The sequence below is a fragment of the Fusarium oxysporum genome, chromosome VIII, assembly GCF_013085055.1.
Source record: "Fusarium oxysporum Fo47 chromosome VIII, complete sequence".
Taxonomy (NCBI): Eukaryota; Fungi; Ascomycota; class Sordariomycetes; order Hypocreales; family Nectriaceae; genus Fusarium; species Fusarium oxysporum.
Genome location: NC_072847.1, coordinates 2,481,977 through 2,497,511, shown reverse-complemented (window position 1 = coordinate 2,497,511; position 15,535 = coordinate 2,481,977). Strand labels below are relative to the sequence as shown.

Here is a 15,535-nt window from a genome sequence, read left to right as displayed (position 1 = left end):
GCAGGTCGCAAGTTCGAGTCTGCTGATGCCATTCTTTTTGTTTGAGCTGTTTTGGGTGTCTCAAGCTTTGGTGCTGTCACGGCCTGGGACGTCGGTCTTGACCCATTGTTCAAACGTGGTAGGCTCCAGCTGAGTCTTCAACCATGCAAGATCCGCACCATAAGGTCTCTCACCGATGAAGCTGAACATGGTGTTTAGATCTTTGGTCATCCAGATGATGAATCGTGTCAGAAGGCCGTAGGTAACAGGGACGCCTTTGCCGGTATGTTTGATGAAGATGTCGTCAATATCCTTGAAGCTCAGCTCCTCGCTGGCGATCGAAAGAGCTTGGTTTCGAATTCCGGTCCTATCAGGACGGACAAGACCTTCTACAGCCCATCTTCCAATGTCTTTCGTCACAGTGACTTGCATCTTCTTTTCGTTCATGTTCTCTCTCCAACCCGTCATACAGAGCTGACCTGGGAAACCCCACCAAGCATTATCAGCGAACCAAGTCGGACGAAGGATCGTGTAGTCCATGTTGGAGTTTGAGCAGACGTTGATAAGATGCTTTTCAATGAGGAATTTGTCAGAGAACGTCTTGCAGTACGAAGGGTCATTATCGCTGAGTTCACGGCCACCTCGATCAACAGACGAGTACACAAAGTACGGAATACCACTTCTCGCAGCAGAATCGATTAGCCTATTTGCATCGCTGACTTCAGTCGGTCCATGGGCTTGAGCGAGAAAGATGCCGGTTTTGGGAAGGATGGCCTTGTCTAGCTGTTGGAGAATTGCTTCTGGGTTGTTCAAGTCGCCAGCAACAATATTGATGTCGCCATATTTCTCACGAAGTTTGACGGCTCCGTATCCAGAAGCTTGGCGAGTCAGTGCATAGACTTGCTTTGGTTTGGTTCTGATATCGGGATGAGTGAGGAGGGCATCGACTGTTGCGCCGCCTTGACGACCTGTTGCGCCTGCGATGAGAAAGTATTCAATGCTGGACATACTTATAGGTTGTGATGTCTTGTTATTATTGTTTATGAAGGACTGGAATCATAGACATTTCATTTATATTCCATCTCAGGCCCTCATATTTAACATCGCATTCTTGAATATCCTAAATCTGGTGTAGGTCATCGATAACGTTAACACAACAGGCTTCTTCACTGAGTGTTGTCCCATAATTACTAATATGGGCTTATTCCAAGACCTTTCATAATCCGCATAAGCCCACGGCCGAAAAAGGTTTCCGCGCGGTAAGAATAAGCTCATGATGAGGCTTGATCCTAAAGTGGAGTTACCCGCGCGGGTTGAACCATCAAGGTCCTTTAGTCTCAATAAACGACCTCGATCTTAACAAATCCCCTCAAAGAAACGGGCAGATCTTGATTAATGGAAAGTAACGGATCTTGGCTGCAACTTAATCGACTTTTTCCACGATCAACGGACATGAAGTGGACGATGGGCTACACCAATGGTCTTACACGGTGCAGGAGATCTAACGCGCGTTAGAGATAGCGCGGGACTTGGATGCGACATGGTTTGATTGCTAAGCACAGCGCGTGGTGGCTACAAGAAAATGGGGCGTGATACAGTCTATTGTGTTATTCGCTGCCGACTGCGAAGCGCTTGGGCTGAGAAGCGGTGGTGTCTATGTGCTGTGCCAGACCCAATGTTCCGTCAATAGCTCAACCTGATACAAGATTCTATCGAGATGGCGTATCTGTACTCTGTAGTTCCATACGTGCTCGAGCAGTTGTCAAAACCCCCCATCACAACAGCCACATTTCCTCCATGCAGTCCAGTCCAGATACCTCCGACCCAAACTCCATCGATGCCATTAGAAGTTCATCTCCTTGGTTAGTTCTTTCGCAGTCTCGTCCAGAAGTGACTCCAGAGCGCCTTCGGCGGTCGTACGTTCAATACCCTTCAACAGGACACTCCCATGCCCGCAAGTATGGGGAGTGGCCACGCCGGCAACATACAACTCGCCACGTTTACAAACGAATAGCTTCGTGACTGGCATACTGGCGTAGAGGGCGGCGATGTTCACTGGCAGGTTAGCTATAGATGAACTTGCTGGTCATGTGGTTAAACTTACTCTGGATGAGCTCCTTCAAGCGTACAGCTCGCTCGAGATTACCGATATTTACCATTTCGGATGTCGATAAGTGAAGAGTGTTGTATCAGGAGACGTGATATGACTTGATTTATCGGGTTGGTCAAGGACTTGGGGATAGTCTGGCAGCGCTGTTGAATATCAGAGAAAGTTGACTTTGGAGAAGCTATCTCGGAAGGAAATTCTACTGCCCTATATATGTTTCTCAGATATGATTGTCCTCAAATCTATGCTTGCTCTTTGCCAGTAGCTTTTTTGAACTTTAACCTGCGGGTAGCCTAGCTGTAGGATACCTCTCTTTGCTACACCCAAGCGTTTACCCTTAAAATCACAGGCAAACGCAACCTTTGCGGGTTGCCCGATGGCAAATGCTTCGTCTGTGGCCTTCTCTCGTTTACCTGCATTCATGATCGGGAACGTTATATGCAGCAACCCAGACTTTCCACTGAGGTAGTCTGAAATAATCAAGTGTATTTTTGTTTGCCTTTAGCGCTGCATGTCTGACTATCTGAAGGTAAACAAACTCATTGGTTTGTTCCGAAAACATTACCCTCTTAGATATAGGAAACCGTTTGTCTTGTTTCCGTCCAAGCTAAACGCTCTTGGCCAGCAATCATCGAACCCATGGATTCTGCCTGATTATACAGCAAGAAGAGAGACAGTGCGTCACAACATGAGTATACTATTTGCTGCAACTTGGAAAAGGTACAAGTCAAGAGGTGGCTGTATTTAGATGCTATCTCATGCCCAGTGATGTTCAAGGTACTACATCCAGTCGCTCGGTATTCTCTTCTTCGAACTAAGTAACTAGCCCATCACATACAACAATCATTCATAGGCTACAGAAGAAATACAAGGTTAGCTCATTCTCTGTGCTCTGAGTTTTCGTGATTCTGTCGTACATACCATTCAATACTTTGACACACCATTCTGGAAATAGCATTTCCTTACTAAGCTTCACCATCGTCTGCTCCAGAATATCCTCAAGCGCGCTTTCGATGGTGAATCTTCTGCCACTGCTTCGGAGAAAGATCTCAGTCTCCGCAGTGCTCGGAAACGTAGCCACGCCAGCTCCATAAAGAACTCGGCCTGACGCCTCTTCTATACGCTTAACCAGGAACAGCCTGACTTTGTCGAAGGCGTAGAGAGCCTTGATGTTCACTGTTCTGTTAATGACTGCATGTTGCTCTTGTTATTTTGTTAGGACATACTCTCGATCAATTCTTTCAATTCACCGGCTGTCAGCTCGATTTCGGATGATGACATGTTGAGTTTTGGTTGAGATGGAGTGGTGATGTTATCAAAATGGCTATAATGGCTGTTGGTCGAGATGCAAGATGGCGTTGAGCGTTGATCTGAGTTGGAAATACTGCCGTTTATATGGTTCTTCAACAAGATCATGTAATGAGAGGTCAAACCACCTTATAGCAAATGTTGTCTCGCTTTATGTCGAGGACCAAGCGCTGGCTGTTGTTCATTTTTCTCTTCGCTTGTCTTGGTGCTTGAAAACACAAGGTCCCTTCTGCGACGCAACAAGACAAGCTTCTTCCAAATCATTTGTTAGATTTCCAAGTTCCCGCTTCTTTTCGGCAGTACATATCTAATTCTATTACAAACAGTAATAAATAAGCATGTTTTGGTATCATGGCTTTTCAAAACATGGAAAACTCTTTGCCTCACCTTCCTGAGGTCTGTAGTCGATACTCAAATATCACGTCTGGTGCATTTTAACAATGTTTGGTAGGAAACTTGAGCAATTCAATAGTGCTGGCTGTGTAACAATATTCAACAGATAATGGCTAGAAATAGGCAATATCTGTTAGCTATCGTTAGTGGTCGAATCTCTGATCGAGAAAGGTGGAGCTCCTGACATGAAAAACCCACCACCGACATTTCGGCGGAGCAAGATCCGACGCTGACTTACAAAGCCTCAAACATGGCATGCTTTGCAATGGATCAACAATTTGTAATGAAACCACGAAGGATGCTTCTCTCGTTCTCCTTCAGGATGAATATATATAGTCTCAGGACTCGACTCAAAATTTTGATCATCACACTCTCATCTCTACTCATTCACAACAATCAATTCTCTACCATCGATATCCACCATGAACGTTACAATTGTCGGCGCAAATGGCGAGGCCGGTTTGTCAATCATCGATGCCCTCTCGTCTTCTCCAAATGAGTTTGTAAGTTGCAAACTGAAATTCCTAAGATTTCAAATGCTCACCTTTATAGAAATTGACTGCATTTGTGCGACCTACTTCCATCAACAAACTCGAAATCCAGCAGATCAAGAACAAGGGCGTATCCGTTGTCCCTATCAACCTCGAAAACAACCACGACGAACTCGTCAAGGCTCTCACCGGTCAAGATGTAGTCATCAGCTGTCTTGTACCCTTCACTACTGGGCCTGAAATTGCTTTGGCAAATGCCTCCAAAGAAGCTGGAATCAAACGATTCCTCCCCAGCGCTTTTGGTCCGCCTTGTCCTCCTGAAGGTGTTATGCTTCTTAGGGAGTTTGTAAGTTACATAGCAAGTCAACAGTCAGTGCTACTAACCACTTTGTAGAAAGAGACCATCATCAACCACGTCAAGAAAATCTATCTTCCCTACACTGTTGTTGACGTTGGCATGTGGTATCAAGTCTCTCTTCCATCTCTTCCTTCTGGAAAGATTGACTATGCTCTCAAATTTCCTGCCGCTGTCGTCGCTGAGGATGGTTCTCATGCCACGAGCTTGACAGACCTAAGAGACGTTGGAAAATACGTTGCCAAGATCATCACTGATGACCGAACCTTGAACAAATACGTCTTTGCCTATAACGAAGTCTGGACTCAGGAGGAGATTCACACTCACTTGGAGGAGGTCAGCGGTGAAAAGATTCCACGTAATTTGGTGAGTCTATCTCTCATAGGCAGAATTGAAACATGATGACTGACAGGTATAGATGCCTGCCAGGGACATTGAGGCCACCATCGCAGACGCCCAAGTCAAGTACGATGCGAGTGACAAGAGTCTTCCCTTCATCTTTGGACTTGCTGGTCCTCAGTATCTCTACTGCGAGTGGTTCCGTCAGGACAATCTCCCCGAGCCCGCCAAGTATCTGGGCTATCTCAGCACCAAGGACCTTTACCCCGACTTTGAGCCGATCAAGTACGTGGACTATGTGCATGAAGTTATGCAGGGCAAGGGCAAGAGCATCTATGCGGACCGTTGAGTAGGGAAAAGGTCGGACGTGATCAGATCAGGCAACAGTCAAGAAGATGTTCCATTCTAGTGCATTTATTTAGAATTCCGTTACTATAAATCTACCCTTTTTCCTAGTCGAGAGCTGCAGTGCACTCAATCTCAACATCAGTTCCCAACGGCAGCTGAAAGACTGCTACACAAGTTCTAGCCTGGGAGACATCAGTGGTTGAGTTGAACTATGCTTGGAACTTGACATACCGGCTTGGGCTCCAAAGTAAAGAACTCATCATAGGCCTCATTCACAAGAGCAAAGTTTTGCATATTTGTGATGTAGATGTTCATCTTGACGATATTTCTCAGGCTGCTGCCGGACTCTTTGAGGATGGCTTCCAGGTTCTTGATAGCTTGTCGCTGTAGTCATATGGTCAGTCAATCATACATTGCACGGTCTGAATGTCCCAAAGGCTTACCGCTCTATCCTTAACTGTTCCCTCTACCAGCTCAAAATTGGTCCCAGGAATGGCTCCGATGTTTCCGGAGCAGTACACCATGCCATTGTGCTTGACGGCCTGGGAGAATTGCGGCAGCGGAGCCGGGGCAGATTTGGTAGAAACAGCTTCGATCTGAGGGGCCATGACTGTTTTTGTGATTGAAGTGAGGTTGTTGTTCAGTTGCTTGGTGAGGTTCTGAGTGTTGTGTGTGTATTAGAAATCAAAGCTTCAAGGAAGTGGGGAGACTATTATCTCACAAGGTTGACCACGCCCTACGGAGTACATCCAGCTCATCATGGCATAGGTCGGAGCTTAGATCTATCCCCGACATAGAGAAAAAGTAAGGAATTGCGATTCCCGTTTCATTACTGAGATCATACTGAAAAAGAATTGCGGGATTTTGCATATCAATCTCATAATCTCTACTTAGCTTCCGATATCTAACAAACTATCAAAGCGAGTTCCTCTCTTTTCACGTATCACGCGAGGAAGGTGAGGTCACCAAGGCTGTAGCGCTAACAGACATGTCATTTTAGAAGCTGTGTATTCTTAATAACGCTATAAGGTTTAGGCAATAGCTTGCATGTTTGGCTTCTTCACTCTGTGTTGAATGTGATTGGGGCAAACGATCTAGCTATCAGACACATTGTATATCTATAGGTACTTTGAAGTCGATAGAGTTCATAATGATCCATGCAGTCCATGATTGGACTGAGTTTGTATACAATTGGATGAGTGAACATTTAATTGCAAGCCACGGGATAATCCTAGGCTGCCACTAGATAGAAGTCATTGTGAGTAATGGCAGCTCAGATATGATGAGACTACCCTACAAGAACGTAGGTGCTAAATGCATCACATGACAAGACAGCTTTCCTGAGAAGAGCTAGAGCGCGCACCTTCCTTCGTGTTGGGTCACGATGATCATTCCGATGAACTTCTTAGAAGGCAAGTAGCGTCTTCTAGCCCTTTAAGCATGTTTTTAGACAAAACACCTTCAAGGGCGGCTAGATAACCGCATTCCTTTGCATCGAAACCGTCGTTAGCTAACGAAGCAGTCCCAAGTGCATTGATGAAAGAGACATTATGTTAGATAATGGAGTAGGGTATGTCACTTGTGATTTGTGCAGTTGCATCCAATATTCATGTTTCATCCAATATCAAGATGAAAAGAAGCAATGAATCATTTCACAGTCTCGAACAGCCCGTGCAAAGTGCTCAGATTAGCAAGACACGGCCTAGACTAGACCAAACAATGGTCTCTCCCTTTGGCGGCGCCACCCGCTTCGCTATTGACTGGACAACCAATAGACCAGGGATCAAGTGAGACGGGTGATTTGAGGCTGGAGCAAGTGGCAAACCAGACAATAAGAGTCCCTAGGAGTCCTCATCCGTTGTTTCAGCCAAATATTAGTAGCTATTAGACAGGTCTCAGCCACTTCTGTGAGATGTCGCTATGAAACCCGCCATGAAACGTTGGATCTTCGGAAAGACGTTATTACTGCAACGGAGAGGCTGACGAGCCAAGATGAGGGTGGCTTGATGGTAATTTCGCGTATGGTGATATTTTTGGGACTTCGGTATGAGTCAAGCGACGCTGGCTTTGGCTGACGACTTCGATGGAGTAAACTGGAGCTGATTGCAAGCGAGGGGATTTACAACCAGGATGATCTGATCTTATTGCCTCCTTCACATTGTTAGTGATAAGGATGTAGGGGTGCAAATCTCATGGCAGCCTTGCAGAGAGTGAGAGTCTCGGTTCAGCTTTAATTAGATCAGATGTGTTGAGATATCCTCGGCTTCCGCGACAAGCCACAGCGCCATCTCTTTTAATTAAAGCTGACGAGCTGTGCATAGGAGATTAAGTGTCTAAGACAAGCTTACAATGCCATTGATCCAGAGACAGACCATCGACGCAAGGGGAACGGAACCGCCGCCATACGAAAACTGTCAAGGCAAGCATTGCGTGCAATTTCCTGTTACGAACGGCACAACCAACAACGGATGAACTGATTTTGCTGACTCTGGGGTCATGATTTGCTCTGGTAAAATGCAAAATGCAGCCCGCAGAATGCAAGGGGCAGGGTGTTGGATTTGTCACTAGACAGGGGGTAATCTATTTTGGTGTCTTAATTGGTTGAAGCTTAAAAAACATGATGAGATAAGACTTTTTTCGCTATGGAGACTAAAAACCAAGGAACAGCGAAAAGGGACAAATCAACTCGCACTAAAAGATGACGACCTTTTGTGATTGGAGCATTTGGGTCAGAGTGTGATAGAGGCTGCAGCACGCCGCATTAGCCTGATGCTGACTGCAGGGGCCGTTGTTGGTGATTGGAGATGGAAAAACGTGAGAGAAAAAAACCGGCTTTTTTGGAGGAGGAAAAGAGGAGATTTGAGTGACTAAAAAGTGAGTAAACAAAGTTCCCCGGACTACGGAGCTAGGTGCTATGTGGGTACTAGCGCAGGTACCCAGCTCACCCATGACTCTAAGAAGTCCGGCTAACTCGGCCCCTCTAAATCGGACCATCCACTGAACAGACAGTTGATAACCGTGCTGTGCTGTGCTGTTGCAACTGCCACCGTTGCAACCGATGAGTATAGAGTTTGCCCTGTCGATTAGTAGATAGAGTCACTGCAACTGTGACAACTGGCCATCACAACAAAAGACCCTGCATTGCAACAACACACACTCAGAGTCAGACCAATCACTTCTGCCTACCCCGGACATTTCCTTATCATGAGGTTTCTCACAAGATCCGAATCTGTCATAAAAATCCCTCCCCTGACCTCGTATTCCAAGACAAGGGCCCCTGTACCCTGCACCTCCTCAGCCCAACGAGTCTGGCTAGTGCAAGGTACAGTATGAGTAAGAAGTGAGATGGCTTCAATGATATCATGATTGGACGAGCTACGCCTTGGAGCGGTAAAAAGAGGGTAAGGGGAGCCATGAAAGGTAAAAATTGCCTCGTCTAGCGTGAGCGTGTGCAGTTGAATCCGCTCACAGGCCCCATCTCGATGTGTGTACAAGGTTAAATGGACTTTCAGAAACTGGTTAGGCTAGACTAAACTAGACGCCTTTTGAGTTTGTGTGTGTCTCTGGGACCTGGGTTTCCGTATCTATCAGCCCAGTTCGGTTCAGCTCAGCTTTGAATCAAGTTGGTCTTGATGTTGAGCTCAAGATAAATACCCTCCCTCACTCTCTTCCACATTCTCCCTCGCTTCTTCTTCCTCCCAACAACTACACTCGCTTCAGTCGTTACACTCTCGCTCAAAGCTCAATCTTGCTTTTCTGCACTTCACTCGTTTTAAAAGTCAGAACTTCATCAACACGTCCAAATCCTTCAAAATGGTTGCTATCAAGGTTGCTGCTGCTGGCCTCCTCATCGGAGCTGCCACCGCTTCTCCCTACTACGCCCCTCCCTCCAACGCCACTCACTACACCACCGAGGTTGTCACCGCCATCACAACCTACTGCCCTGGTGCTACCACTCTCACCTACGGTGACAAGACCTACACCGTCACCTCTGAGACCACCTTGACCATCACCGACTGCCCTTGCACAGTCAGCTACCCCGTCAAGCCCACCAAGCCCGTTGTCCCTCACCCCGTCTACACCACTGAGGTCATCACCGCCGTGACTACCTACTGCCCTGAGCCCACCACTCTGACCTACGGCAACAAGACCGTCACTGTCACCGCTCCCGGCACCGTCACTGTCACCGACTGCCACTTCACCACCACTCACCCTGCTTCCGAGCACCCTTACCCTCAGCCCACTCCCGGTAAGCCCGGCAAGCCTGAGTACACTGCTCCCGCTGTCCCCGGCAAGCCCACCACCGCTGCTCCCGTCCCCGTCCCCACTGGTACCGCTACCTACCCCGTCCCCGAGGGTACCAACCCTGCCGTTGTCACCGCTGCTGCCGGTCGCATTGCCCCCGCCGGCGTCCTCGCCGTCCTCGGTGCCATTGCTCTCTTCTAAGCAACTCAGAACCTCTGCTCTACATGTCATGGATATATCTCGTAATGAGCTTGGACGACAAGGGAAAAGCATTGGTCTTTAATGATTAATTTCACACATGATGAACTAAGGATGGAAGCGTTGGGTATATAATTCATTTCTACAACTTGCACATAGATCTCTTGATAGAGGTGCATAGACCTTAATACTATACAGTTCATCTGAGCTACATACTTTGCCATCTGTTGTTACATCGTGATGAACTATCGTGAATGATACTCGACCAAGGTGAGGAATGTCGCAGCCTGACCCAAAACTGACCAATTGTCGCTGAGTTTGTCTCGGCCGTAAGCTTCTCCTCGGCCATGTCTCGGCATAGCTCACTCAAGCAACGACGAATGATGAACAAATACACGAGACAGCCTGCTTCTACTTGTCCGTCAACGTGATTACACCGTCCCAAACTCTCAAGCAGCTCAAGTGTCCCAACCACCACTGCTCTTTCAATTGTTACAATGCGTCTATTAAATGTCTCAACTCTTCAGCTGAAAGAATTCATCGGACAAGTCCCTCCCTACGCTATTCTCAGTCACACATGGACCGAAGAAGAGGTCCTCTACAGCGATATTGGCGCCCTGACTTCTTCCTCGAAGCAAGGCTACCCTAAACTTGTCGGTTGTTGTAGAAAGGCAGCTCAAGATGGCTTCGAGTGGGCGTGGATCGACGCTTGCTGTATTGACAAGTCTAGTAGCGCTGAGCTATCTGAGGCAATCAATTCCATGTACAAGTGGTACCAAAAAGCGACCGTCTGTTATGCTTATTTACAAGATGTCACCACAGAAACATCTACCATTACGGACGTCTTTCATATCACAGAGTTCGGCAGAAGCAGGTGGTTCACAAGAGGTTGGACACTTCAGGAACTGATCGCGCCTCAAATCGTCGAGCTCTGCTCCAAAGAATGGACCGTAATCGGTACAAAAAAGAGTCTCGCTTCAAGTATAGAAAGTGCCACTGGCATCCCAATCACTGTATTACGTGGTTCCCATCCTTCATCATACAATGTCGCCGAGCGAATGTCGTGGGCATCGGCTCGAACCACAACCAGAGAGGAAGATCTTGCCTACTGTTTGTTGGGCTTGTTCGATGTCAACATGCCTCTTCTCTATGGCGAAGGAGCCAAGTCATTTATCCGACTTCAGGAGCAGATTCTCCGACAAGAAGAGGACTACAGCATGTTTGCATGGACTCTCCAGCAAGATAACCCAATAGCCGATTCCGAAACCTCCTCTACTGGGTTTCTGGCTTGGTCACCCTCGCAATTCTCCAAGAGTTCTCTACATGCTCAAGCTTCAAAGCACACGCAGGACCAGAAGATGGTCGATCATGGTCATGCATTTCCTCCCCCTTCTGAGCCTGAGCTTGATGCGGAGAAACAGAGCATCGAATATCGAGTCCTCCACGAGAAGGAATATGGCCGCATGTTTCGAGGCCAACGTAGCATCGTTGCGCTGCAGTCGGTCCGAACAAGTCCTCCCGAGTTCACAAGTCGTGGTTTACGTATCAATTTGCATGTTCTGTTCCCTACTGATCTTCACCTGGCCCCAGTTGCATGGCTATCATATGAGACAGAGGACAGTCTTGTCTGTGTCCTAATAGAACGTGACTATGAGTCGGCGCGACGACGGGTCTATTGCAGAGTTAAATCGTTTTCACTTATCGGTGTGCCCAAGACACTGCTCCCGTATTTTCGACCTACGGAACTATTCATTCGACCCAGTGGCTATTTCGAAGGTTCAAATAACTTTGACATGAATCCGCCTTCTTCAATGTTTTCATCAAAGCAATTAAATATATTGGCACAAGTCTCATCGACAACTACACGCTCCCTCGATATTGTCTTGTCTTATCCAAGCGACGACTGGATGAAACGACAAACTCCGATACATGAGTCCCCATTCAAGGCTCTCTGGGTTGCCTGTTCACATGGCTCTCAATCCTCACTCTTTCGGATCGACATTATGATATCAACCGACGATGCTTCATGCGCTATTCGAGAACTTTCGCAGTCTAGCAACGACATCGATGAGTCTCGTAAGAACGCTCTCTTTCGGGCTTGTGCGCAGTACAAGAAATCTTTTGTTGCACATACAGACCGTGCTGTAAAACGATCCGTTAGGGTTCCAGAGACTGTGTTTTCAGCTGTTCTCCGCAAGATGCCAACTTCCCAAGAGGACCTTGTGACTTATGAGCTTCGGGTCGATGCTTGGGATGTGGGTGGCTGCCCCAGTTGGGTTCAATTGAGTTTGTTGCAAGAACATAAAGAGGTTGACGAGGTGAAGACTCCGTGATACATGTTATGGCGGATTCAAAGGTGAATTGGGGAGGACAGGGGGTTACCATAGGTCCGGCTCTGAACTTGGAAAACCACACAACTATCCTACTGGTCATGTAACACGGCGTTCATGTGCATCAGAAATACCTTTGATGTACTGATCGTGGCAGTAAATGTCGAGGAAGTTCATCTTCAACTTAAACCCATTATAAGCTACATTGGAAGCCTATTACTACAGTAATTTGGATGCCGTATCTCGACATAGGTCTTGTGGCTCAAATCGCAGCTATCAGGTAACATTTGGAATTGTTGTGGATCTATGGAGCTGAGGGCTGTGAAGAGGAGGACGCCGGGATATTCTTTTCATCCTTGGCAAGAATATTTGACCCCTCCCATGTCATGTCAACCCTTTAATCAACAAATCAACGACCCAAATTCTGAAGCTTTGCCTCATCATCCTCCGCCCAGCAAAGAAATATACAAAAATAAATAAAATGTTGGACCGCCTTGAACTTCGAACGGATCAGGAAAAGGCCATACGCGGTGATGGAGTGCCGAGGCTCCTTGAAGACCGTGATAGTCGCGCAGCGCTTATCCGGGGCATTCGCCTGCACTACCACTCGGCCATGAGTGAACCCGTCAGACGCCTCAGCTCCTCAATGCCTCAGGTCGCTCGAGCCCGCAACGCTCGCCGCATCATGAGCAACGACATACCGGAACGGATGACGGCGGAGGAGCAGCCATATTGTATATGGCATCCAGACATGGCCACCGAGGACACCTACCGTTCACTGGCCTCTAAGTTCCCCGGCATGCGCTATCAAGTCGGTCGTGCATGTGCTGCAGCAGGTTACCACGTCCTTTATCAGGAGCTTGACCTCCTGCCTGAAGTGTCCATCGCTGAAGAGGCGCGAGAAAGCGAGACAGACGGTGGGAAACTCATCTATGACGAGATCATGAGTTTCAAATCTCGCTATGCCGTTATGGACGACTGCAAACGCACCATTGAATTGATGGATTATGAATGCCCGGCGTATCTGAACGGTAATACCGAAGTGCGATGGCGCTTGGCAGCTCGACAAGGCATCACACGGTTGTCCAACGATGACCTCCTTCCATGCATCGAAGAGGACATGCATCTTGGCCTCGAGGACCAAGAAGTAGACCAACGGCACGGCACACTGACTGATGACGAGGCGAAGCTGCTCTACAGTCCTCTGCCTCGGGATCTGCCGACGGTGAAGAAGACTTTATTGACACAGATGGCCGCTCACGACGGCAACATCGAACGCTATGCCCAGCTCGCCAATTCTGAAAGAACCTTGACGCAACTGGACCAGGACTGTGTCATCCGTGGTGTCTTACATCACACCATGTATGCTCGCTGGTGGGCGGACCAGATCAAGAACGACACCATCTATGCCAGGTCTGCCCCATACGTGTGGGATATCCAGCGAGCCATAATGGCGCGACGCATCATGCTCAACGACGCTTCCGTGTTTGAAGACGGCTGGCCACCCGGAGTCCCGATGCCCTACATCATATGGTGGCCCCTGCAGCCGCAGTCAGATATGCTTAGCCTTCTCGCCATAAAGGTGCCCGAGATGAAGAGGCAGTGCGCGGCAGCAGCGATTGTCTGCGATTACGAGAATGTCTATAAGAACCTTGACCCAGAGCCGAGCTGGCACCTATGGAAGGTCGCCAGTTTGTTCGCTGCCAACCCGTTTTATCGTGGGGATCAGGAGTGGCGAGGGAGGGAAAACGATGTTGATGTGAAGGATGACTCTTTTATGGAATCATACTACAGTGAATTGATGCAGACGAGGGAGACTACGGTACTTGAAGAGGGTGGAGAAAAGATTCCAGACAGTGTCGAGAAACACGAGTTGCTTACTAACATGTATGGCTCCGTGGAAGTACTCAGTGCAAGCCCCGTTCAGCTCCGGATCTGGGAGGGCATTGGAACGGTATCGCCGATGTCTGGACGCCCTGACAGTTAAAGCAAGCATTCTAAGAGTGAGATTTGACCATTGATTAAATTCGAGATGCATTGCAAGGAGTCTGCTTTGGAGGGGAGTGTGTCTCGCTAAATGCTCGGGGGGAAATCTACGGGCGTTCATCTTCGGCCCCCCGGTGGGCGATCACGAAAACGGCACCGGAGCCCCACCGTCGGCGCCGGCCCTGTAAAACGGTACGGAGCGGAATCGGCCTGCACATAAACAGTTCAAGAAGCAAGGCTATTTAACAACACCTTGTGGTTAGCTTTCATAAGCCCATATTACTCTGCTGTTACAAACTTTATAATATTGCATCTACGTCTCTAACCGCTCTCAAAAAGGCAGTAATCAGTCCCTGACAATCATCAAAAACACCACAAAAAGAACATACAACACCAGGGATTCGCTGGTCGTCACCGACCCAACTACTAATCCAGCGCTTCGCAGCTTGACTATGGGAGAGCAGACGGGATCCCGTATTTTCTACGAGCTATGGTCGTATGTGCTTGATAGACTCGCAAACTGTGCTCATGATGATACCCAGTTGTGTCCCCAGGCATCGTGGTGAGATCTCACCGACTGTGGTGTAAAAGGTGGACCCTGTAGAACGAGGCCACCCGGAATTGCAGGCCTCATTATCGATCAAGACATAAATCGCTGCCCAAGATGCGAAAGTGCTGTAAAGATAATGTTTGCACCATGGCGCTCTTGGCGATGGATGTTGGTTGAGTCAGATACCGGGTACTGGCCGGTATGGAAACGAAGTTAATCGTTGTCGGGAATCGGTAACAGACTCGTGGCCGTGCCCTCAAACCGTTTTTACAAAGATCCATAGCGTAATGCAATCCAACATAATCCGTGCGACAATGAGACTTGATCTCTGTCAATCTGACGTCGATCACCAATACCGAAGACGGAACTGGTTTCTTGGGCTTGAATGACATCAAAGGTTCACCGGCCGGCCCCGTACAGTTAGCTCCGGTCCGGGCGAGTTCTCGGTAGGGGGCCGGCTCATATCGGCCATCGGTGATTGGCCCCAACGGGGAAGCGATCAACATCGCAGGTGTCATTTGAGCGATGATCAAGTTAAGTCATGTGAATTGAGGAGAGTTACAAACAAAGAAACACCGTCCTACCTCAACGCCACCATCCCTCAAGAACAAAACAGTCCAGCCGCAAAATTAGTGAGGAAAAAGAACGAAACAGTTTGGTCTCAAGACCCCCAAGAAGTGAAAATAACCTCTTCCATTTAGCCCGCGAATCCAGGCGTTCCCCCAATCCAATTCCCAAGATTGATACCGAATGTGCCGGACGCTGAAGTGATGGATGCTTTGCCATGTCTTGTCTACTCCGCCAAAGCCAAAACCTAAAAGTGAGGCTGTCAAGCCGATTGACCAGGGACCCTGTCCCGAAATCATACTCCACCGAACAATGCCCATGCGTCGACAGGCCTAAAAC

General features: G+C 48.0%; 7 protein-coding genes across 7 annotated transcripts; 2 read left to right on the top strand and 5 right to left on the bottom strand.

Moving 5' to 3' along the window:
* Positions 1–60: 60 nt before the first annotated feature.
* On the bottom strand, positions 61–987 carry FOBCDRAFT_322222 (uncharacterized protein; the record flags this gene model as incomplete). Its single annotated transcript, XM_031188074.2, has 1 exon — positions 61–987. The coding sequence occupies one exon, from the start codon at positions 985–987 to the stop codon at positions 61–63; it is 927 nt and encodes a 308-aa protein (XP_031035339.2).
* Positions 988–1,822: 835 nt separating this feature from the next.
* Positions 1,823–2,138, bottom strand: FOBCDRAFT_278297 (uncharacterized protein; the record flags this gene model as incomplete). Its single annotated transcript, XM_059611551.1, has 2 exons — positions 1,823–2,034; positions 2,084–2,138. 2 exons carry the CDS (start codon positions 2,136–2,138, stop codon positions 1,823–1,825), a joined length of 267 nt encoding a protein of 88 aa, XP_059467772.1.
* Positions 2,139–2,929: 791 nt separating this feature from the next.
* On the bottom strand, positions 2,930–3,367 carry FOBCDRAFT_205446 (uncharacterized protein; the record flags this gene model as incomplete). Its single annotated transcript, XM_059609150.1, has 3 exons — positions 2,930–2,940; positions 3,008–3,262; positions 3,313–3,367. 3 exons carry the CDS (start codon positions 3,365–3,367, stop codon positions 2,930–2,932), a joined length of 321 nt encoding a protein of 106 aa, XP_059467771.1.
* A 662-nt stretch (positions 3,368–4,029) lies between these two features.
* FOBCDRAFT_188203 (uncharacterized protein) lies at positions 4,030–5,355 on the top strand. Its single transcript, XM_031188077.3, has 4 exons — positions 4,030–4,290; positions 4,340–4,624; positions 4,673–4,999; positions 5,052–5,355. Exons 1-4 carry the CDS (start codon positions 4,210–4,212, stop codon positions 5,319–5,321), a joined length of 963 nt encoding a protein of 320 aa, XP_031035342.2. The 5' UTR covers positions 4,030–4,209; the 3' UTR covers positions 5,322–5,355.
* FOBCDRAFT_322220 (Endoribonuclease L-PSP/chorismate mutase-like protein) lies at positions 5,356–5,984 on the bottom strand. The gene is made up of 3 exons (XM_031188078.3): positions 5,764–5,984; positions 5,552–5,704; positions 5,356–5,502 (listed from the first exon to the last, which is right to left on the bottom strand). Exons 1-3 carry the CDS (start codon positions 5,926–5,928, stop codon positions 5,425–5,427), a joined length of 396 nt encoding a protein of 131 aa, XP_031035343.2. The 5' UTR covers positions 5,929–5,984; the 3' UTR covers positions 5,356–5,424.
* A 2,875-nt stretch (positions 5,985–8,859) lies between these two features.
* Positions 8,860–9,971, bottom strand: FOBCDRAFT_229906 (uncharacterized protein). The gene has a single exon (XM_059609819.1). The coding sequence runs from the start codon at positions 9,836–9,838 to the stop codon at positions 9,056–9,058; it is 783 nt and encodes a 260-aa protein (XP_059465640.1). The 5' UTR covers positions 9,839–9,971; the 3' UTR covers positions 8,860–9,055.
* Positions 9,972–10,260: 289 nt separating this feature from the next.
* On the top strand, positions 10,261–14,364 carry FOBCDRAFT_188199 (uncharacterized protein; the record flags this gene model as incomplete). Its single annotated transcript, XM_059608659.1, has 2 exons — positions 10,261–12,018; positions 12,608–14,364. The coding sequence occupies 2 exons, from the start codon at positions 10,261–10,263 to the stop codon at positions 14,078–14,080; spliced, it is 3,231 nt and encodes a 1,076-aa protein (XP_059465639.1). The 3' UTR covers positions 14,081–14,364.
* Positions 14,365–15,535: the final 1,171 nt, after the last annotated feature.